Source organism: Falco biarmicus, chromosome 8, assembly GCF_023638135.1.
Source record: "Falco biarmicus isolate bFalBia1 chromosome 8, bFalBia1.pri, whole genome shotgun sequence".
Lineage (NCBI taxonomy): Eukaryota > Metazoa > Chordata > Aves > Falconiformes > Falconidae > Falco > Falco biarmicus.
In genome coordinates, this window is record NC_079295.1 from 8,748,122 (window position 1) to 8,773,032 (window position 24,911).

Consider the following 24,911-nt stretch of genomic DNA (forward strand, 5'->3'; position numbering starts at 1 on the left):
TCAGGAACCTGGTTGTGGGGGTTGGAGCTCTTTGGCCCCGGTCCCACAGGTGATCTTCCCAAGAACGTGGCCAGACTGTGCTCTGACACCTGGGCCATACCTTCCTTTCCAATGCGGGCTTACTCTGCTCAGCTGGAGAGGCGAGGAGCTGTAAGTAGCACAACGTTCCCAGGTTTCGGGGGTGGGCATGATCTCCAGAGTTGGCAAGGGAAGGAGGGTGCATCAGTAAAGGGTGGATGCTGGGATCTGAGGCAGCAAACTGATGGAACCCAGAAGAGCCAACCCGCAGATTTTCCTCAGCTTGAAGGACTTGTCCCAAGGTTCATATTCATAGGCAAAGCAGAAGGCAGAAAGTGGTACGGCTTGGATGGTCAGACACTTCTTAAGAAAGATTTGCCCTCTGGAAAGATGAATTCACGAATGTAATGCAGAATTGAGGGGAGGGGAGGGGAACGCTTTCCATCTCCACAGCCAGCAGAGTGGCCTCTCACTTCCCCGTGGCACCCTAATGCCTGAAGAAACCTGAGGGAGCAGCGCTGGGCACGGGTTTGGAACGGGACAACCAACAGGCAAGCTAATCTACTTGACAGTGCCTTTTCCTGAATTAGAGGGCATTTCAAGAATAGGCAGTATTCCTGCAACATAAATTGACCCAACGTGATTTGAAACAATTAACCCTCTGATACCAAGAGTCAGGATTTCCTGACCCACAACTCTAATGTATTTTTCATTAGTTCTAACAGCTGGTGAGCGCAGCCCTCTGGCCTTAAGAGGTTTATTTCTTTTTTTGGAAGAGAAACTCGTTGTGAACATGAAGAGCATAACGCAAATAAAACATGGCCAGGGTGAAAGCATAGCAGTAGGCTGTAGTTCATTTGATTCAGTCTTTCTGTGCAGGCGCTCTCTGTGGGTCTCATAAGCGGCTGCTTCATGGAAAAATACAGTTCTGCTTCGTGACTCTTGCAATGTCTGCTCCTCTCATAAATTCAAGAGTGTATTAGTTGCACTCCTGAACATAACTTCTTGTAATGGATTTGTTTGGGAGAACTCACGGATGTGTCTGCAGCAGGACATGGAGACCACCTCCATGTGTTTAAGTCACTTGTATCTCACTTTTTAGGGTATAGTTGTGAATTGTATTTTTTCTGCATTTGTAATTAGTGGGTGGTGTAGTTGGTAAAGGCTTAGTGTAAAGTGATGTGTCTGCTAAAATACCCTGTGCTGCCCAGCGATGCTTCACTATATTATTTTTGTTAAGGTAGAAGACAGCAAAAAAGGAATTGTTAAAATGCTGTCCACCGTACTGTTCTGTTGCAAGACCAACATGACAAAGACAATACTTTCTTTTTTTGTTGGGCCAGTTACCGTGTAGAAGTAAGATAACGTGTATGTTAAACTTTATTGTATATTGTATTAAATTTTTTATAATACATGGAGTCTTTATCTTTCAATTTTTACTGACTAGATGCGCACTTAGCATCTTGTATGGTCCTGTGTTTGTATAAATCTCTTCTATTTTTATAATGTTTCTAAGTATCATAATCTGACGTTGCATTTATGGTCTGTTGTTCCATAAATCTGGAACAATTGTGTATGAAGAGCCAAAGTGAGTCCCTGTGTGCGCAGGAAATGGAGACATGTTCTGCCTCCAGCGTGTGTGTTTCTGTCAGCCTCTTCACGTGTACATACGTACACACAGGTGCACTCTGCTTAATTCCTCTTGTACCGAGTCTCTTGTCTTTGCTCTTCGTGGCTATTTACACTGACTAGATGGATATATAAATTAGATTTAGTGTGAGCGCATTCACTTTTCTTAGAGGCCGTTCTGCTAAGCGTTGACCAAACCTGGAAATTACCTTGAATCTTAATTTGGATGGGTTTTGTAGAGCTTAATTGTTTGAACGTTTTGTAAGCGCGGTCATAACGGGCTATTTTATATTATCAGAAAAGATAGTTTTAATAAAGCTGTCTAGAGCTAGAAAGAGGAACTCTTCCTTTGATGCTCCTTTGGTAGATGAAAACATTTTTGTTCAATAGGAGACCAGCATCTTTTTCTGCTCATTTGAGACCAGTTCTGGCAACACACTGATATTCATTCAAATATAAATGCCATAGTCACTTTGAAATGCAAATTGTTTAAAGAAAAATAGCATATGGTAGAGGTAAGTACCTTTTCAAATCAGCTCCCACACTTTAGGGATGTGAGTACAGCTAAAATTATTCTTTGGAAAGAATCTGGAGCCTTTGACACATTGAAGCTTGAACTAATCAAGGCTTCCCAGTAAGCATATACACATATCCATATCAAGGAAACAGTGCTGCGAATACATGGATTAGCATAGTAATTTAACTGCCCCCTGCTAATCAACTTGAGCAACCAGCTGATGCATATATGATGTCGTTGAAGAGGCAGTCTTTCACAACTCCAGAACAGGCCAAGTAGCTGACCATGATTTCACATTAATGTCGAAATATTTATCTTACCTGTCTGCGTATATAGACACGTGTGTGTATACATGTACAGGCAGGGGAGACAACAGATGCAGAATGCATCATGGCCTTGCTTATAAGAGCTTGATGTAAATAAAGGCTTCCTGTACCTAACCCGATATACAGGGTTTACTTTTCAATGAGTATTGCCGGTGGCCTCTTTTTAACTGTCTTTCACTTGTCTGCTAAAAGACTGAGATTTTCTGCTGTTGAGGCTTTATCCTTGAGCAGAAATAAAGGACAATTGCTTTGTGAAGGTCTGGACTGGGGTTTGTCTGTTACAGACGGGAAAAAACGTAGGACTGTTTTGTAGAAGCTTTGTGCAACGTACAAAGAGTGCAAGAACCACAGTTGGCTTCCAGTAGTCCTTGTTTTTGGTGTGACAACATTAGTGCCTACTGGGGTGGTGGAATACATGTCCTGGGCACGCTGTGATTAGACTGAGAAGTGGAAAAATTAGCAATGGATCAGGAATAATGATTTTTAAATAAGGTTGTAAGTAACAAGTTTGTGCTAGAGCTGAACATGTTCAGGAGGGGGAGAAGAAAGGGCACACTGTTTTCAGTAGTCCAGCCCTTCTGATATCTACCCACGGATTCTGGCCAGCGTGGTCTGATATTCCATAAAACCTTACAGCACGTGAACAAAGTGGAATTCGACCTTGAATGAATGTAACTGCAAGGGCTGCAGGTAGCAGGGTTATGGGGCGGTGGTGATAGAAAAGACGAGCTGAGCTGGGTTGCGTCATTGATCAGTAAAGTATTACGTGATGAGACTTGGCACCTGTTTCTCGCTAGCAGCCCATACCTTTCAGAAAAGTCAAGTGAAAGAAAAATTCTTGCTTGGTTCACAGAATAAGCCACTTCCTCTGCAGGTTAATGTCATAACGCAGGGTGTGAAGTTTCATAGGATGGCACTAAGGTGAAAGTAAAGCGTTTGGTGCTGACATGATGATGTAGAAGGCTTGATATTATCTTTTTAAGGTTTTCCTTTTGCATCATGGTTAGAAAGTGGCTGGACACTTGTGTTCAAAAACTTATGAACTAGGCGGAAGATGTCAACATACAAATATTGCTGCTCTCTGCAACTCAGCCGCCCAGCACGGAGTAATGGGGAAGTGTCATCCAGGCAGAGATTTCCAGTAATTGTTTCCTTTTTCCCATGATACCTAGGAAATGCTCCATCTCAGCTTTCACCTACCGGTTCTCTCCTTTGTGATCTCTGTAACAAAGGTGCTCTTGCAGGGATTTATCACATGTGGCTTCCCATTTTACTAGGCACAATGTGAAAGATGGCTACAGGCTAAAAAAACCCGCTTTTGTGTCATTGCTCTTCAGTCTGGTGAGGTAGAAGCTTGTGAAAAACTAAGTTGTTTCCAAAGCCACTTACCAGTAATAATCTAAAGATGTCCAAAAAGGTGCTACAGCAAAACCAAAGACCTTTGACTGTCTTGGCAGTTCTTTCCTGGCTCTTTTCCCATTTCCCAACAACCCTTTTGAAGTGGGGGACCCAGGACTAAGTACAGTCTTTCAGATGCTCATCAAGGTGTGCCCAGCTAGTGGTTTGTGTTGAGCACATGTTCTGGCATCCGTCGTTGACTCCCGAGTCCTTCACAGCGGTGGTGCTACTCAGCCAACTGGTCCCCAGCCTCTGCTGCTACACCAGGTAGTTTTGTCCGAGGAGCAGAGCTTAGGACTTCTTCTTGTTGAATAACACAGTGTTTATGTTGGCCTAAATCTCAAGTTTCTAGAGTCCATTTGGTTTCATGCTCTGTCATTCATCTCCGTTACTCCCTTTAATTTGTTGTCATCAAAATAATTTGATAATGTTCATAGGGGTTTTTTTATCTGGATTGTGAAAACCAGAGGAAAAAGCTATTTCAAACTGAGCATCAGCGGCATCGCAGAAGTTTATTTAGAAGGAGGTATTTCTTTTAAGCAACCTCAAAATATAGGTACTGTCAGTTAGTGTTTCCATTTTCTATTACAGTTTTAAGATACTGAGCTATAATTCGATCCTCTGCTTTGTACCTTCATTTCTGTAGGCCTGATTTCTTTGCTGAACGTTTCTTTGGGAGATGTCTTTAGAAGTTGCTGAAATACCAGCATTAGCAAATTGCTCTCAGGTGGAGTCAAGCACACAATGTCCTGAAGAGGACCGGTTGCTAGAGGTGTAATTTTTTTCCAACAGTTTGTCAGATGATGCTCTGATTATGGAATTCTTTTGGACAAAAGGGTTGCCCAGGGAAGGTGATTAGAGAGGAATTACGTGCCGGTAGCTAAAGCAGTGCCTTGGGAGGTCCCAACATGGTTCCACGATCCACCTTAAACTTTGCATAATTGAGCAAATTAGTTTTTCTGTATGTATTTCATGTCTACCAAGTAGAGATTGCCACACAGAAGGAGTTCTTGAGACTAAGTACCTTCAAGGCTCAGGTGGACAGATACTGTAGTGATGGATCTGTGTTAAGGACTAAAGATGAGATTTAGTCTTGGGAAAGGGGAGGAGAGAGAGGGACAATTATGCCAACTCTAATAAACACAAAGTAGTTCACTAAGCTCTGCTGTCTTCCCAAAGGCTGCTCTGGGAAAAGACATAATGATAGAACTGGGAGTCAGGAGATCTGGGTTTTATTTTCAAGTCTGCCACAATCTTCCTTTGTGGCCCTGGGTCATTTAACCTCTGAAAAATGGGGGAAATGATAGCAGATAATTAACAACCTCACAGGAGCATTGAAAATTAATTCATTAATTTTTCTGAACTCATCAGTAGAAGGTGCAACGGAAATGTAAAGTGTTAGGGTATTGTATAAAATCGCATCTGTTTCTTTCCCTTCACATCTGTTTTTAAAGATTATTCTTAAATCCACAGACCTGTGGGGTACCTTTCAAGAGCCTGCTAGGAGTGAAACTGGCATTGTAAAATCTGTGTATCCTTATCGTTAATATGCAAGTCCGGTGCTAGGAATGGAGTAAAATGTACTCGGAAACCAAAACGGCGGAGCAGACTTTGGCCCATATCAAGTTGCGAGAAGGACCATCAGAAACCTGAGCTTCTGGAAAGGTTTTAATTGTTTTGACTCTAAAATGTATTCAACCAGATCACACTTCTCCTGTTTTATGGCGAGAAACCTGTCCCTGTTACTTCCTCCCGCACACACGTGCCAGCATTTTATTGTCCAAGACCTCGATGATCGTGAAAATACAGAATTGTTTCTAGCGTTTACTGGGTAAAGGCTATCCATTGTATCTCACCTTTTGTGTCGTAAGCCTTCAGTCAGAGTTGTGATGGGTGTATTGCTGTGGGACGAGCCACAGGAATGATATTTGCAGTCAGCGGAGTGAGCCTCTGGTGTGTGCTTTGTGTCACGATATTGTTTTAAAGTGAAAAATCAGATACGTTTTTTTTCTCTTGGTCTCACAGTGCTAGTAGTTATTTGCTCCCCATCACTGTGTTCTTGGCTTCACTTGGGGGACATACTTTAGTGAATTATTATTTAGGGGTAGGTTGTTTTAATCTCTTTGAGTTGGCTTAGTTGTCTCATCTCGGTTGCTTGTGTAAATGGCAATTTTCAGGAATACATTTATTTTCTGCATGCAGTCTGTCTTTTGTGCTCTACCTGTAACAAGTGGAGAAGGTGACTTGTAGCAAGGTTGTGGAGGATTGTGTTTTCCAGAAGATGAATGAACAGAATGAGGTGAAATCTGGAAAATATAGGCTCTTTTGTCAGAAGTTGCTGGCCAGATTTGAGTGCGCCGCTGAAATCTGCAGTGCCCCAAGCTGGTCACAGGCCTGTTGTCTTCAGAGTTTCAGGGAGGGCTGCGCTGGTTTTGTGTTGGTTGAGTAATCTCTTTTTCTGCTCTGTTAAGATGACCCATCCATCTTCATACGAATCAATTTTGTCTTCTCTATTGACACAATTTGTTTTCCATTTATGTCTAGGGAACGTGACTACTAGCACATCTGTGTCTCAGATGGCAAGTGGCATCAGTCTAGTCTCCTTCAACAGCCGTCCGGATGGTATGCATCAGCGCTCTTACTCAGTCTCCAGTGCAGATCAGTGGAGTGAGGCAACAGTCATTGCAAACTCTGGCATTAGCAGTGGTAAGAAACCTGGAGCTGGGGGAGGTTATCTGCTTTCGGGCGAAGGGGAAACTTGGTGGTTTGCTTTTCTGGAAAGACAAAAGAAAAAATGCAACCTGATGTTCACCCAGATGCTCTGTTGGAAGCCAAACTCGTAGCATCTACAAACATGTAGAGAGAAAAAGAGAAATTAGATAAAAGAGAGCACATCAATACAATACTTCTTTTTCAGCAGGAAGAGCTAATGTAATTATAAGACAGCTTAATTTTAATTTCAGGTACGTAATGTAGGTTGTTCACTTGATATTCTTATTTCCTTACTCTGCGTGGTAGGTATTAGCAGTAAATTATCCTCCAGATCTTTTCATCAGCATATCCTTTCTCTGCTGTGCTCTGGCTTTAATGTGTGCACGCTACTGCATAGTGGTAGTGTTTTCTCTGTGGAGCGTTTAACAGTATTAAAAGGAGCAAACACTATTCCAGATGGTGTTTTGCAATGATTAGATCATAACAGTGAGACAGGGGTTGTTGTTTTTTGAAGGGTATGCGTGATACTTGGTAACAAAACAGTGCATCTGGCCTCGATGGAGTGCCTGAGAAGGACAGATATACTGCTGGTCACCTATAGCTGACCTGCTGCCTATGCAGATTAGAGCATCCTTGGAGCAGCTGTAGCGGGTGGGCAGGGACTCGCGTGTTTCTGTTGCGGTATGCTGCAGAGAGGGTTCTTACCGGTGAAGTACATGGGTCCGGGAGCATGGGGTGTAGTTGGCAGTTGGAGAAACCACGAAAAGTTTGTAAAATGGGGAAAAGGAGAAAGGTGTGTGAAAGAGAAGAATGAACTAAGACAAAATTGAGAATACGGGTAACGGGGAGAAATGTGAACAGGACAAGAGAAGGGTGGAGGAAAGCTGTTTCTGATGGCCATCCCCAAAATAGTGAGCGTTATAGGAATATGAAAACTATTTCGTGTCGTGTGTGTGTATGTGCATGTATGTATGTATATGTATGAGGTTTGAACCTGAGTGTAGCCCTGATGCTTTCTCTGGTGTTTTGAGCAGCTTCGGACAGCTTTTCAGTGCCACTTCATGAGAACAGAGGGTTTAAAATCATGGTCACCTTGCCTCTGAGTGGCATTAGCTCTCAAGTTTGTAGTTACTGAAGCACAGACATTTCTGGAGCTCTGAGCTAGTGGGCAGCATCTTCAGGAGCACGGTGTTTGCATCAAAATGGTGTAGATTGTGACCAAGAATTTTCTAAAGCAAGCACGCTTTATTTTGCCCTCGGTGACAGCCAGAGGTCTTGCTAAGCAGCGTGATAAATGCTTCAGCACTGTTCTCTTCTGTTTCCACCCAACTCACCCACTCCTTTGGAAACTGGTGAGACTTCTGGGGCAATCAGCATTGCCCTACACAGATTTCTTTAGACTGAACTGGTTTCACGGTTAAGGCCATCTTATTTCTCTCTCTTTTTCACCGGGCTGCTTTGTCATTTTAATCCAGCCCAATTCTACTTTGCTTTTAAAAGGTTGTACCAAAGTTTCAGCTTTTTGCACCCTTCTTTTATCCTGTAGCTTTTCAAAGGAAGGTTGCTGAATATTGTATGATTGCACTAGAAGGAAGGCAAGTGAGAGGCAGGATCTAGCCACTGGTCCTTTACACCTTGACATACATGCAGACAGGTGAGCAGACGCCGTCCCTGTGCTCCCTAGTGCCAGATGTGACAAGTGAGGCTGCAGTAGAGGAGAAACGTTAAAATGCAGAACTCCGCGAGTTCCTAAAAGTGGCATGTAATTAAAATGTTGAAAAGTAGAAATATAACCTAAATTCCTGCCTTTTCCCTTCCCCTTTACTTTGTAATGCTGTTTCTGTTGTTGAGAGATTCACAAGACTTGTCCTGATGCTGAGCTTCAGCTAGTTTTAAATTCCTGGTGAAGGGAACCTTTTCATCTCCACGAGCTCTGCACTCCCAAGTATGTGCAGTACCTTCTTCTGACTTGACGTTCATATGCGATTACTTCTGGATCAAAAGAGACGACAGCTAGAATTATCTATGAAATATTTACTCAAAAAATGCAGGTGACTGGTGGGTACTTCTGAATAAGCCCAACTTGAATAATTTCTTGCAGAGGTTCTAATTTAAAAAGAAACAAAATAAAAAAGTGGTTGGTATTTTTTTACAAATACGTGGGGGAAATTGGACTAAGGGTGAATTTTAGGGGACTAAGGGTGAATTTTAGGTAACTAAGGGACAGCAGAAACCAAAGTATTGCGATAAAACTGCTACAAAACCTCAAGGATAATTCATTGCTACCAGTGTATCATCTTTCGGTAAGCTCATAGATGTGTCCTTTATGTTGGCAAGTTGGCGCATGAAAAACCCTTTTTAATTTCAGGGTTTTTTTCTCTATTAAAGGATTTTTGAATTTTAGTCATAAAAAGATAATACTGTGAAAGCAGCAGGTACGGCGAGAAGCTAAGCATCTTTTGGAATTCAAATGCCAATGTACTGGAGAATATGCCTGCTTATTGTCACATGGTTTTATTGTAGACAAAATAACATATTGGGATTCAATTTTTCTCTGCACCTTTTTTTCACATTAAATTAATACTTTGTGTGGCTCCAGAGAACTTTTCAAAGTCTTCCGAACCAGACCTTTGGTTTCCTGGGGCTTCTGTCTTTCAAGCAGCTCTGAACATCTCCTAATTAGATAAATTACTTTGTAGTGGGCAGAGCCACAAAACAGGAGGTGCTGGTTAAATTAAAGGGGAAAAATAGAAAAATCCATTCTCTGAAATGGAATGCCCCACTGCTTTATGACTATTACTGTTGTAAGGTTTTACATTTAAGTACCTGAGGTTTAAAATTAAATGTCTAATATAATTTGGCACTGGTAACATGAAGCCTGTGACTGCCCTCGGAGAAAATCTAGACAGCTTAGTTCACTGTTTCAAATTGCTGTCTGCTTGATAGTGAGCGGATTGTGTGACTGGCTCACTATTTAGCTAAATACCACCTGCTGTTCAGCATAATTTTAAATGCAGTAACATATTTGCCTTAAAAACTCAGAAATTTTAAAAGACCGTTACAGCAGCACATGAAAAATTAAATCTTTTTACATTTTTTTTCTTACTCTTGTAAGTACTTGACAGAAGTAATTTTAGCAGCAAGAGAGAATAAAAACTGGGGGCAGTAAATCCCTGTCCGGGAACCTCTTGTGTAGATTCTTTATGGACCCAGAATTGATCTACATGTCAGATCCTGATGTAGTTTAAACTGTTTATCACCCTAATGGCAGTAGAGAGACCATGAACATCAACTTATAATCCTCTGTGAAAGAAATTGGTGTTTGCAGTCAGTGAAGGAGCAGCATAGCTTTATTGATAGATTTAGAACAATTACTGCTGCCGCAACTATTGGCTGAGAGCTTTTCCTGGATCGCGTTGCTAGTCTGATTTTTATTTTATTTTTTTCTTTGATAAATCTTTTTCTTGATGAATCTTTTCTTTTTTCCCCACCCGGAATTATCTGTAGTTGCTTGCTGCTGGAGAGTAAGAGGGCTGTCTAGTCTCAGGGGAGCCATTCGTAACCTGTTTGGGTGTTAAGTTTGGTTCAAGAACTTGCAGCTGCACGATTCCTCCTATGCAAATTCAGCTCTTAGTTTAATTTATACATTCTTTTTCTTTGGCAAATTTTCTTAGCTAGGAGAAGCAGGACTGTTTGCAGGAGTGGAGGAAAATCTGGCTAGGATTCCTGTTCTGAGGCATTTTGAACTTGAGTACCAAAATACAGGGGGGTTTTTTTCTGATGGAAAACTTATTAACTACTGGTGTGGCTGCTACTGCTAAGAGATGGTGCTCTCTGTTCTACAGTCTTCACAGTTTACACATCTCTAAACAACTTGGGAGACGGATCCTCAGACTTGGCATCAGAGCTTTTTTTTGATGGAAACCACAGCCAGCTGTACTGCAAAAATTAGGTTCATGAGACTTAACTCACAGAGCTCTGGGGATGTTATTTCCTACCTGGGATGAAGTAGCTTGTTCATTCTCTTTTTAAATGTCAGGTTTTATAGTTTGGCTTCGAAGACTGTGTCCTGAGACTATCGGAGGAAAGAATTTCTTCCCTAAAGTTACAATATTAAGCTCTTCTGAAATAGCACTGCAAACAGTACTTTGCATGGGACAAAGATTTCTTTCCTCTGGACTTGTAAATTGTCATTTGAATTCTAGCATGATATAAAATCCTCCAGTAAATCAAATATCTGTTTAAATATCATCCACTTAGGCTTTATCACTGTACAATTGCTTGTACGGGCCATTTGGTCTTGGCTGTAATTTATGTAAGTTGTAATACCTGGTGTCTTTTGAGTTTCTAACAGTTTGGTGTTAGGGTTTATTAATGTAAAATTGAGTTCTCACTGTGCCACGGGGTATGAGAGGTCATTGGAGTGTTTATATTAATGCAGACCTTACAACTTGCCTTACTTTCCTGTTCGTAAGCACTTGGAATGATTAAATGATGGAGTCTTCTGCTATACGTTGGAAAAGAAAATGGTTCCACTTGTCTCTGACCGTCATAATACTTTAATTTCAAAAGTGAACCAGAAAACCATTTAGAGTTGTTGGAATTCAAGGGGCAAGCTCTTGACTAGGATAAGTTATATCGTGTCAAATAGATTTATAGAATTTCAGAATTTGTTTTAAGTGTATATAGATGGTATAGATTGGAAGAGTTTTTTCCTCCTTTTTAAAGGAAATCATTAGTAAAAAGCAAATATAAAGTCATTTTGTCCTTTTTCTTGCTGCTCTAGAGCTACTCTGGGATTTCCTGCAGTTCCTAATGTTTAATATTGTAAAATCTGCCATGTGTAAGACACATATGTGCAGGTAGCTTACGTTGTCTTTAAGAATAGGAAGGAAAAGGGGACGTTCCTGTACTTTTCGTACCTTGCTGTGATCAACAGACAAATTGCTTCTAGCAAATATTCCCAGATGGGAACTTTGTCAGTTCGGTAGGGTAAACTCTGCTAACAAGAGCTTACTATTGCCTTTGCTTTCTAAATAGCCTAACACAACTTGAGGAAACCTGGGTTAGAAAGTACTACTTTTTAGCAGTTTCTGGAAAACTATCCCCTTTCAGCATGAGGTTGCACACGCAAAAACTTCCAGTATTAAAATTTTCCTTGATAAGCTCTTACTTAAAGTAGCCCAGTCAACCAGAAATATGAAAAAAAAAAATCTGTACAGCAATGTCCTAGGTGGTGGCACCAGTGTGGTGTCTATGCCTTTACTCAGTCAAGAAAGGGAAGGGGCAACTGGTGTTTTCTCAGAACTACTGGAGCACTTTTCTTGTGGCTAATAATGCATGGCAAGGACTTCAAATTTCAGATTGATTTTCATTTGTACATAGGGAGGTGCAGTTCTGTGACCTGTGGTTCCCAACCATAATGTAAGGTGTGCGGGGCAGACCAATTGCTGTGCATGGTATGGGGGTGACAAAAAAGTTCCTTATAATAATAAATTGGTCTTCAACATCATCCTTGGTTTCAGAGCAAATTATGAGTTGCTGCTCCTCTTTCTTCCGAAAAAGGACAGGAATATATCCTTATTGTATTTTCACAATTAATGAAATTTGCTAAGGTGCCCAAGCAATCTGCCAGCACCACCTCATTTAGACTGTAATTTCAGCAGTTTTCAGCAGTTGATGCAAATTTCATTGTCTCTGAGCATGCTGTGTCTCCTTCTGGATCCTCACCATAAAGTATGTGGTAGAGATCTTGATGCTCTCGTGGAAGCTAAACAGCAGCAGCTAGGTGTTCTGCTATATTATTCTCATAGTTGTGTCGTTCCTCATTGTGCCATTGCAGCATGATGTAGGATACCAAAGGCTGGCTGGTAAGACCCTGGAAGTGGTGGTGGTTCATACTGGTTTCTAGAACTTTTTAAATCAGGGGCAAGCCATATCATTTTGGTGCTGGGCTAGGAAGAGGAGGTCAGCAAGGAAATCTCGTGGTTGTCTGACAGCTTGAGCATTAGTCAGGAGAGCATCACGTTGCCTGCGCCCTGCCTGGGCTTGAAGGCAGACGGAGAGAGGAGACGTGATGTTTCTGAGATGTGGGCAGATGTCCCGTTTGTCTTTTCACTGAGCTTTCTTCTCCAAAACGGTGTCGGCATAAAGATGAGTTCTCTGAAAGGGGTTTCAGAGCATTAAATTAAATACTTTCTGTCTATGGGCTTTTAGGGATGTATCAGCATCCAGAAGCAGTAGGACCTGATGGTTACCCATTCTATTTCGTAGACCATAAAAATCTCAGCTGAAGGGGAAACTCTCAGATTGCCGTTCTTGGGGAGGTTTCTACCCCAGTTCACAAAACACAGGCATTTTCCCTGTGTTCTCTGGGCACGTGTTGCCAGGATGGTGGGAAAAACTTGTCTTCTCATGCAGATGAGGAGCAGCGTGAGGTGTTCCTGAAATTCTGCCCAACGTGCCATGCCGAAAAAAAGGAATCGAGGGGCGAAACCTCTGCAACGTGCTGCCTCTGTGCAATGGAGGTTCAGAGGCCGCTGGCTTGCTTACTGCTCTCAGTACGCCTGTCACCACGTCACCCGGGCTGTGGGTTGCAGCTGCGTGAACGCCGGACGGTACATGAGCGGTTGCCCTTTGGTCCCGCTGGACTTCACACCTGGCGGAGAACGCGTTGCTTCGTCGTCAGTTAAAAGAACGAAAGATAGGAAAGCGGGTCTCCGGTTTCTGTGCCCGTGCTGGAGGGGCAGATGGCACCAATAAACCGTTGAGGCTTCAGCTGAGCTGTGTCGTGGTGTTGGTCGAAGGACTTTGGGTACGTGGGCATTTCTGCACAACTTTGCTGAGTTTCAACTAAGGATTTCTGTATTTACCTAGCGCTGCTGTTTAAATCCTGAGCTATAGCGTACAGATTTTTACAATTCTGCAGTTCTCTGGAAACCCATCTGCTTTTCTTGTTTAGGATCCTCTTCTTTCTCATCTTCCCCTCCCCCAATTAAAATATAAAGAATTGTTGCATTCGGCAATTAATTCCTGCGCTCGGTTCCAAAATGGCAAGAAATGTGAGTTTTCATCTTCAGATAATTTGACGTTGGCAACCTCATGCTCATCTTAATCTCGTTCACAGCCTGAAGTGCCAAATGTCTGTCAGTAAATTGTTTATGTGACTAAATTAACTTTTTGAGTGGAACTATAAAGCTTTGGTTTTTTCCGATGTTTACTTATGGCTGCTTAAATGCATATTTTGCATTTATTTTCATTTAGAATTTAAACTGAAATAGGAATGCATATGGCGTGTTCTTTATAATAGGGAAAAAAGATTATTTTTTTTCTGGTTCCTGATGTTGATTAATCTGACTTGATTGTCTGGCAACGCTGAATAAATCAGTGCTTTTTGTGCCTGTAGCTGGGTTTGGTTGTCACACCACCTCCGTTTGTCCCCACTCAGGAGAAAAGAGGAAAAAAAAAAACACTAAAACAACTCAAACCAAAGCACTTAATTTTTATTATTGGAGCATAAACTTTAGCCTGACAGGGTAGTGAGAACAGGGAACGTTCTCTTTATCAGGTCTTCGGGCTCGTGAAGACGCTGAGCTTTCAGGCGCAGGGCTGGTGTGTGCAGCACACCACTCGTGGTACGTAACCGCTCCTGGAAGTCAGTACTCCTTAAGTAAGGAAAGTGAATACCCGGCACTGATAACACTAGGAACACTTCTAACTTCAGGCTGTGTTTTAAAATAAATACATCTCTCCTCTCCACAGCTATCTCCTGGTCTAACTTCAGCTGCAAGCTGGTTCTTTGTAGCTCAGATGCTTGACATTTGACAGATAGAGCGCTTAGAAGTCTGTAAAATATATTCTGTTCTCTGTTTCTATGTTAGTATCTTGCAGAATGGAAGGGTTAATATTGAGGATGATTGTACAAAAGTGAATTCTTCATCAGGGAGGCCATCCTGTAATCTCATCAGTATAAAAAGATAGATTAATCTTTGTATGTTTGTAGTTTAAGATTAAAGCAGTCTTAAATGTTTGCAGTTTGGAATTAGTTTTGCTGTGCTGTTTCTTGGCAGGTCAGTCACCAGATAGTTTGAGATCGACGATCAGCTGTGATTGTTTTTCCTGGTATCTCAGAAATAAATGTGACCTGTGATCTTAGACTGCTTAAATAGTGGCCAAGACATCAACACATCGACTGCGTTCAGCAGCAGCAGAAGGACCGATCTTCTCGCACTGGCTATTAAAAGCTGAAGAGCTGCATTTGATGTGAGGATGCCTGTATGCATTCAGGAGTGATGTATCTTGATAGATTATAATTGCAAGGAAATAAATACACGAACCAGATTCATACAATGAATGAGTTTATGAACTTTGAAAAATAAAATTGTGTTTACAGACAGTAATATAAATTCAGGGAGGCTTTCTCAAGTAAACATACAGGAAAGACATAATACTGCAGATGCAAAGTGTGACACTTTATAGATCTTCAAATTCAAATAACGCAGCTTAAAAATTTCCTGACGCATTCCATATTTAAGGGCCCTATAAGTAAGACCTGAGGAGGGAAATGAGTAAACTTCCCCAGATGGGTACACATTTATTTTTCTAATTCTTTTTATCTAAATTTTAATAATCTAAATTTTAATAATTTTCTAAATTTAGACTTTATATTATTGAGTTTAGTGCTGTTTTAAACACAAAGTTGTGACAGTAAAAAGTGAATGGTATCGCTACCATTGGAGTAATTCCCAATTTCACAATTTCTTCTTTTTACATCCATACTTTAGAAGTTCAAATAAATGCTTGTAATAATTAGATTTTTTGTTTAATGTATGGCCAGAAGCACACTGCTTTGTTTTGCCAGGATCTGGACGAAGTGTGTGCAAGAAACACACACGATGCTTTTATTTCGTCTCTGGCTTTATGAGGTTTCTGTTCCAATTAACATGAGAGCGGTTGTCTCATCAAGCATGTCTGTTTGCAGTCTCGGTTTCTTTCCAGTCCAGATCACAGGGCGTGTGGTACAGGGATGTTGTGTATACGTTACCTATGGAATCCAACACTTCAAAGCTTCTTCACAGTCTATACAGTTCAAGGAGTGAAAGAAGCCTCTGTGTTAAATCCGATACACAACTCCTTCACAAGCTGCTGATTGTTGGGGGACAGCTGAAGTGCAGACCTGGCCTTCCTGCAGGTGGAAGAGCATCTCCTTTCAAGTCTCTGGGCCCTTCATTTGTTACAGTTGATCTCATCCCTTAATTCAGCAATCGTGTGTGCCACCCACGGTCCAGGTCGATGAGGAGTATCCAGTTTACAAGTTGCTCTGTAGGCGAGTGGCTTCTCTGATGCATGCATTTTGTGAGAGCAAAAGAAGGGCCCTGGCTTTGGTTATCTAAATCCTCAGAAGAGCTAGAAAGAGCACTTGATTAAAATTAAAAAAAAAAAATTAAAAAATACGGTAATGACAGTGACATCATCTGACACCTATAAAAGGTAGCAAAGACATAGCTTTATGTTAAGGGCTTTACTTTTCAGCTGTAGGTTTTTTCAGTAGGAAGGTGTTTGATTTTGCCTTTGATTGAGAGTATCCTTTGGTGTTGCTTCCATAATTTCTTTTCCTTTCTGACGCTGGTGCTCGTGGCATACGTTACCAGGAAAGCCTTAGCCTTTCTCTACCGAACATGATGCGATTAACTGCCTATTTGCTATGCAGCAGCTATCCAGCTTTAATTGGAAAACATTGGTGGTGAAAGTCTTGACTTTTGCCAAAACACCGATGTTAGGGCTTGTCACTGGAGTCTTGTGGGCTGACAGTGGAGAGTTTCCTAACCTCCTCTTAATTACCATGAGTGAGTCTGATGCTTGAAGTAATCCACAGGTTATACAGACCGAAGGTTAAAGTACAAGAGTAGAGACAAAAGATGCCTTCCTGGCTCTGAGCATTTCTTTAAAGAGAGTCAGTTCTTCTTTTCTGTCTTATTTTGCCTATCTTAAAATACAAGGTTAAATATTTTAGCAGGAAATGATTCAGTAAGGCTTGGGTTTATTATTTTCAAAGGGCCTTGAGACCTCAAGGCTCTATTTCAAAGCAAGATATGTTAAATGAGGGGGTATTGGCAACTGGAAGGCAATGTTGATTGTTAGATCGGGGTGGAGCTCTCACCCTCTCTGTGTAATTAAGGTGAATTTATTACGCATATGGCTTTGACCGAGGATATACAATACTATTTGTCACACAGCGTTGTGTGTACTTGATCATGGTGTAGCTTGTTCATCCAAGATGCATTCTCTTGGTGGTGCTCCAAGTGTTTCTTTTTCTGCAAATCACCGGTAGTTGGGTTTGCTAGGTCCAGCGTGCCACAGCTGATAACTGTTCTTGAGGTTTCAGATTATCTACCTGGCTTCAAATGTGGGAGATAGGCTAACCAACACATACCTGGAATCGAACCAGGAGATACCACCCTGAAACCATTCCACAGCCATACGGTTTGTCTTTAAAGGACCATCCATCTTCTTTCTCCCTCATGGGGTGGCTAAGAACTGGTTACCTGAAATGATCCCCATAACTGGCTGCCTTTTGTAATATTCCTCACCTCTCTGTTCTGTATCTGTTGATGGCCAGGAGAAGCGATGCCCATAGCATCACACGACCAATTTGCAGCAATTCAGGGTGACACCATGTAAGAATTGCATCTTCTCAACAGATCTGATGCCGTCCAGTGAAAATGTTATGCCAGAAGAATTAAAGACATCCCTTATACATCTAGACTGTAGATCTCTTATGCGGGAGCCATGCAGTTAGTTTGCCTTGGGATGTGGTAGCATCCTGCAACATCTGAGACTTGCATCTCAGTCTGGTTTGTGGGCCTTATGTATTCAAATAACTTGTCATGCTTGGTCTTTTCGCAGGGCATATTCAGCATACGGCAGAAAAGGAGGCAAATGCAAAGATGCGTCTATGTAATGGGAGTTAAGATAAATTAACAAACTGTGTTAACTCAGGGGGTAGTTTCATACCTCTGCCCCGACCTAAACCTGCTTTAGGCAAGATGAGTGAAGGGAAGGAGAGATTAGCATCTCGTTCCCGGTTCATGTTCTGAGGCTTGCAGGTCCTCTGAAATACGGTTGGTCCTGTCTTTGCTTGTCACTGTGTTGGTGATACAGGAGGGTTGCTTAGGAAGGGATGTTTCCCTTCCTTGTGTTGTGTCAGGTGGTGAATTCCTTCTGCGGTACAAGGAGCTTGCTTCGTAAGATGGCTTTGAAAGGGAGTTAACAGGGATACGGTTGCGTCTTTTCTTGCTAGCAATACTTCAGTTTCTAGGGAGCAGGATGGTGTTTTGCTAGCACTGTAATACACCACTCCTTAGGAGGGAAAATGTAGTGAGCAATGTACTTTTGTGGGTTTTTTTAAACACCGTATTGCATTTTTGCTTTCATGCTTCCTTTACGATGTCCAGACATGGCGTGTTAGTAGGAAACGAGCTCGAGGTAACTATGTCTTTCCATTAGATAAGGGAGATTGTAACAAGGGTCTAAGTATCTCTGAAATTATTGAAGCCAGTCCTTCCGATATCTGTGCCTTACTGTCATGAGACTGACGTTCTCTCACAAGTCTGTGGATGATGTCCCCGCTTGTCACAAAGTGGCTTATTAGGCTGCCGAGTGGAAACGGTCCTGTCACGCCAAACATGCCTTCAGGTCTGCTTTGCTTGAGGCATGCTACCGCGTATCAAAAGCCAGACCCTCCTAAAGCAGGGAGATCTTTTTTTGTCAGGACGGAAGCTTTGTTTTTCTTATTTAATTGAAATTGCTATTAGAGGGAAGGAGGCAGTAACTTGGGCATTCAGTGGGGCTTGCTGTACATGACAGGATAGCTTTGTGATTCACAGGCTCTAGGCACAAGGCTGGGGAAAAATGGAAGACGCCGTGGAAAGAGAATACTCCTGAGGCTTTTTCATCTCCATCCCCCAGTTCTGCTCAGAGCTTCCTTTTAATTTCGTTCAGTGCAGCAGGTTAATTTAAGCCCTCGATAGCTTGAGTGTCCAAGCTGAATTCAGCTAAGCGATGACCAGATGCGCCCGATTCCTACCGAAGGAACAAGCTCTGTGTACTTCTAAAATATTTGCCGCTTTTTTTTTTTTCCTGTAGGCTGTAATCTCGTGCCACCCCTTCTCCCCCACTCACAAGTGTTTACTCTCATCCGCAGACTTTTGCCAAGCCACAGTTTTGAGTGGATTTTAATGTCAGTCCTGTACACCCGTGCCCAGCTCCAGCCTTCTGCAGTCGCTGTGCGATTGCAGCATCCCTTTAACTTCGGTTTGAGGCAGAGGAGGGATATAAAGAACTTGATAGAACGTTTATGGTAATAGCTGTAAAGGGAAGCTGTAGAGCATTGGATTTCACAGCCAGAAAAATCTCAGCTCGGGGAAATGGGTCTGAAATACAACTACAGATGGTTTTAGTCTATTGCTTCCCCTGTTTAAATAAAAGGATTGCTTTTTTCGCCTCTATTTAAAACACATGTGTAGAAGATGAAAGTGTCCAGCTATTTTTTTATTATTCAGTCCACCAGCCACCGACATCTTTGCCTTATTTCATTTCAGCACTAATGGCATAGTAAAAGTTCTGAAATACCCTCTTTGGATTCAGCCTTCCTTGGGTCGCGGCAAAGATTCCTGCTGCATTCAGAGCTGTTGCTGTTGTTTTCGTCATCAGCGCTTTGTTTTTCCCCTTGAACCTGGTGCTATTAATTGTGTTGCCGCTTCTGCTCTTTAATTGATCCCATTCACCGGTCCCGCTTTTGTAACGTCTGACTTCTTGTCGCTTTGACAAATCAAAAACCCAAATTAGTCAATCTCCAACCACTTGAGAATAAGGCTGCGTTGGGGAGCTGGGCTTGACAAAAAAGTCTAATTTCACTTTGAAAGCCTGTTGGAAAATTTTAACAAGAAGATGCAAGAAAAATGTAAACCAGATCAAGCTCGACTTTGGTCTGTGGAGAATAGTGTCACCTGTTGAGTTTGTTTCAAGTTTTTGTAAATAGATGATTTGACAAAAATATGAAATAAATCAAAAGGCATGAAGATAGAAGAGGTCAGAATATCCTTGTTTCCGCTGCAGATGGTTACACAGAAGAGAGAGTTGTGTGTGTGTGAGAGAGAGAATAGGAACCGTGGGCCAAAGATGAAGCTCCGCTCTCGGATTTTTGAATCTCAGCCTTTGTGCTGTGCTATTCCCGTCCCTTATATGTTGCTTCTTTCCCTCATGCTTTTTGCACCCCCAGCCCCTTTTACCCTGGCTTGGGGCACTCATACCTGCTCATTGTCCCTCATTTTCTTCACCTCCTTGACTCCTGCGCTGGTACGTGCTGCAGCTCTGCTGTGCGGGCACTGCAGGCGGGGAAGGGAAAGCGGCTTCGGTCCGACTCCCAGGCACAGCCTGGGCAGGTGCTTGGGAATTTGCCATGCAAGTCAGTTGTGGTACTGGGCTGGGGTACCAAGGAGGCACAGCCTGGGTCTGAGCTGCGTTTCCTACCCTTTTCAAACCCATGAGGGCTCTCACAATGCCCTTGCGAGGGCGCAAATGGAGTTGTCTTTGAGATCTGTTTGTGGAGTGCCTGTGGCTTACAAATAATAAAATTAGAAGGAGGTAGGAAGTGGGACTTGTGCAGAATATTACCTTTGACAAACAACACGTAATACTGCAAGAGAATACAAATGCGAGTGTTTCAAACAGCAAATAAAGCACACTACAACAGCACAGCCCTTGAGACTCTTCTGAGAAGGACTGGTTGGTTTCTTTTTTCATGTAATGTTCTGTCTCGTAATTCTGGGTTGTAGCTGTAACTTCTTCCCTTCCGCCTCTTGTTTCTCCTACCAGAATTTGTCATAATTGAAAGGAATTTCTCTTTACAACCGTAACCACAAAATGCATCTAGGAGAGAGGCGGGCGTGGGACTTGCTTTGTGGAGTAAAAGCTGCATTGGCTTGTTTTGTTTTGTTTTGTAATTTCTAGCAAAAAAGGACCGGACTAGAACAAGCAGAATCTTTGTCTTCCCCGTGTGTCATGTGCCTATGGAGAAAAATCACCACGCTAACAACAGAGTGGCCGGGTTTTTAATATGCCATCTCTTGATAGCTTGTAAGGGATTTGGTTACCAGGTGTCACTTGTTGCTCCTGGGCGTAGAATGAGCTACTGTATATTTCAAAATGGCCTCAAATAACTTGCGCGGATGTAAACTTGGGCTCCATATACTCTGAACTGACTATTTTACTAGTTTTTCTAGAATGAACACCCGTATTTTGTCCTACTGGCTTGTGTAGAAGCTCTCGCTATCCCTTGGCGTAAGCTTGGCATTATTTCATGACCCTGCCAAGCTAGAAACTCACCTTTCAATGGGAAATGGGTTTTCTCGTCGGTACAGAAAGTCACTGAACATGGACAGGAAATTCACAGCGTCCTCCTTACCACCTCGTGAGCGTGCGGAGGTAAACGGCAAGGACACGGCTCGTGTCAGCTCTCCCTTACAGCTGAGAGGAGATAATAATTGCACTGGGGAGAGAGGGCAGGGAACAAGGCTGGCTGTTTGCCGGGAGAGGGCATGGGCGGCTCTAGCTCGCCTCTGTAGGTTGCAGGCAGAAGCAGGTGTAGGCTGGAGCACGGTGATGCTCCGTTTTGGAGGAGAAGACATTTTTCAGCAGCGTGTTCCTGCGCATCACTTAGAAACGTGGCCCAGCAGTTGCAGAACGGAGGATGTGCTGGTCAGGACAAGCCCAGCTACGTGGCAAGGGGAGAGTTTTGTCCTTAATGTTGTGTAATATAGATATACACCCTGCAAATGATGACCATCATCAAGGAGAGCTGCCCGTACGGTCCATGAAAAACTGCAAAGCTAATGATGGGCTGGGCAGATAATCGTGGGAGAGTTAATTGTAAGGTTCGATATGGCATCTTGTCAGCAGAGATAAGTTGTCACGTTTTCCACTTGAGCTGAAACTAAATGATTGTAAAATAAGTTATGAGTGTCCTTGGGCCTGTCTGCCAGAATGATGGCTAAGAATACATTCCTGGCCCATCAGTCTCAAGCAGCCCGCTTGATATTTATGCGAACTGAATGTTATTTTATTCCCCCTCTAGTCATGCTTGTCAGCTTCCCGAGTGAAAAGTGAAACTGCTTCTTTGACTCATACTTCAAGTATTGAAGCTCGGAGAGGCTGCAGATTGTTATTATTATTACTAGTATTATATATTTTTTCGGGTGTGCGTTGAACATTGATGCCCGATTGGGAAGAACTAATGGCTGACATTGAACGTGCGGGATGGCTGCAAAACAGCCCATCCCAGCCCAGTGAAACGCGTCTTACGAGTTCCAGTGCCTCTGTCAAAGCTGGTTTAGATGTGGAGTAATGAGGCGCTTGCTTTTTTAATTTGGCGTGCCTTTTTCCTTGCCTTTTTTTTTTTATATATATATTTAATAGTGCCAGCAGTGGTCGTCTGTTCTCAGGCGTGGTAATTGATACAAAATAAAATGCATTATTTGTATTCAGTCAGGAGTATGAAATTGCATTCAGCGGGCTGAAGCCTGAACTCATTTACAGTTTTCCGAAGCTGGGCTTTCAGGAGCCCTCTTTTCAATTTGAAGAATACCTTGTCAGGCAAGAGAAGTAGTGGGAAATGGGAAAGCACAGCATGTAAGCCTAGCGCCTTTTGATTGCTCATATTTTAAACCAGGAGAATGTTAAATAACTTCCATCTTCAAAGGGTGGTCTTCGAAACCGGGAATACGGCGCATTAATACACCAACAATATCAGCTTGGCACCCATTTACGAGCAACTCGCGTTTCTTCGCTGGTTGAGGGGGAGGGAAAGCTTCGGGCTCTTCACTTCAGAGCCATTTGACCCAAGGACAGCAGGTTATTACCTGGAAAGGGCTGCGGATCACGAGGATTTACCATAGGAGGTTAATTCTTCAGCTCTCCAATGCGAGTAGTCGAATCGTACGTTCCTCATTTTTCAGAGCTCGCAGGCAGGTTTTGTTGGTACAATTTATAGCCTGGAAATTAGACTAAGCTGCAGTAAGCGTACAGATCTACCGTAACGGTGTTTTTTAACAAGGATCCTGCTGAAAAATATATCCTGTGGTTTTGCGCCAAGGTGTGGTTTCTTCACCATTTCACAGGTCCCAGCAGCGTGGTTGGCGCTGCTGTTGCACGCGGCGATGAGCGCAGCCCTCAAATGCCTGTTTGGAAACGAGCTTTTTGAGAGGTATGGGAGACGGTAGTAGAGCTGGTGTTTCCTGAATTTTTTTTTTTTCTCCCCTTGAGTAAAATGGGATAATTCTTTCTGAATTGAAAGCTGAGCGTGAGGCCACTTGCCTCATATTTTCTGAGGGGAAAAAGCGAAGCACTTTGAGACGTTGTGTCAGATGTAAGCAAGCCTTCCTGGCTGGTGTGCTCTCTGGGACTTTTCCATGATATTTATAAATTTTCAGGCTTTTTCGTAAGCAAGTGAAAAATCCGGGAGATGTGTTCTTGGTGCCCTGTGGCAGACCTTGCTGCCGCAGCCAGACCTCTTCTCAGCCAGCGCCCAGCCCTGTGGCTAGCCTGTCTCAACACGGCAATTTTCACATCATTGCTGCAAAGGGGAGCGGGGGTTTGCGTGGGATTTTTTTCTTTTAAGTACCCAACGTACACAACCTTCTCAAGTCTCAGACTGGAGGTCAGCTTGGACTAGTCGTTGTCCAAGGATGATGTCTAGGACTGTCGGTAGCCGGCTTGCATCCGTGGTCATGCCTTTGTATTGCTGGCATGCTCTTCTGCATCTTCTCTTCTTCCAGTGTTGAGGAGCCACGGGTATCCATGTGCCCTTTGCCAAGAGCGCGCTGAGCACTGGCATGGGTTCTTCTCAGGGTTTGCCTTCCTCTTCACCTGGAGAGGTGCCAGCCCCTGCAGGATAACTGCTTTGAGCATTTATAAGTCAAATACTTAAGATCTCCTATACAGATACACAGTAAATACATTCCTGGGGTTACTTTTTGTGGTTAAATACTTGATGATCGTTTTCGCAGTAGTGGACATAGGGAAAAGAACAAAAAGCCTTAATATAAAGCTTATGTTTGATTTGGTCTCTGTTGCCAGGCAGTTAGCTACAAAATTTATCCCCCACTAATAACATGCAGCACAGCTTTGCTTAGTGGATAATTAGTAAGTAAACTTTATTAGAAAAAAACCCAAAGTATTTCTTTGTCAAATAGACAGTAGTAGGGGAGTTTAGCTACTAAAGAAAAAAAAAAAAATCAAAAGCTGCTACTTAAATGGTCTTTGGCTTGATATTTTTCTGACGTATTAATTCATCTTTATTGCAGTCCTGGTATTGCACTTCAGTGCAATATGGTCTGTAACCAAGGGTCTGGCAACAGCTTCGCTTTACATGATAGCAAGCACTTAAAGTATAGGATGTTATACTAAATTTTATAATTAAAACCAAAGCCAAACCAACAAAATAGGAATGTATTTAGCACTAACCATAGCCAAAAGATTGGTTGCTATTAAACTGAAATCATATTACCAACCTTGGGGGAAAATACTGGATTAAGTTTACTTGAGTATTTGCTGTGTGAAAGGACCCAGATGCAGAGTGACATTTCAAGTATATCTTCATTTCCTAAGCTTGTGTTAAAGATGGCTGTTAGATGGTTCTTGACTCAGAACGAGAAGAACTACTCAAAGAGAAGGCGTTTGTGTATTACCAGCCATTACATGGACCGGGGGAGAGGCTGCGGGTCCGCTTAGGAGAGGGGGTTGTCATCAACCTTTAATTTTGATTGATTGAGTGAGTGAGTTAATTGATGGGGGAAAGGAGGAAATGACTCTGTCATTAGTTCTTAAAACTGTTGCATGTTAACGCTGCCATCACCAATACAGTGGGAACCTAAACACACTAAACGGGATTATTTTTTTCATCCAAAGCAGGTAGTAAATGACCCTTTATCACAATGTATTAATGGGGTAGGCATGCATTAGTTACCTTGTTTTCCCCCCTTTATTGCCAATCGCCACCTGTCTATGTGTATCAGACTCTTAATGAAAGCAGATAGGCTTCAGAGGATGTTGGGGTATCTCCGTTCCATTAAAATGTATTAAAATGTCCTAGCGTTACACAAGTCGATTTGAGGATCAGTAAGATCTTTGTAAGAAAGAGTAATTGGAAGTAATAAAGTGATTTCCTATTGTTTTCTGTATGTTCCAGCTGGCCTGCTTCTAAAATTGATGCAGAGTCCTGTTGATTTAATAGGACTTGAATGAGAACTTTGGCC

At 42.4% G+C, this 24,911-nt stretch overlaps 1 protein-coding gene across 11 annotated transcripts in view; it reads left to right on the forward strand.

The window, feature by feature from the left end:
- Window positions 1-24,911, forward strand: part of AGAP1 (ArfGAP with GTPase domain, ankyrin repeat and PH domain 1) — a 382,734-nt gene that overhangs the window by 266,046 nt on the left and 91,777 nt on the right. For 9 of the 11 annotated variants that reach the window (XM_056350248.1, XM_056350249.1, XM_056350251.1 and 6 more), the window contains one exon: window positions 6,433-6,594. The exons of the other annotated variants lie outside the window; for them this stretch is intronic. In XM_056350248.1, coding sequence (XP_056206223.1) covers window positions 6,433-6,594 — 162 coding nt within the window. The remainder of the gene's footprint in view (window positions 1-6,432; window positions 6,595-24,911) is intronic. 11 annotated transcript variants of the gene reach the window in all.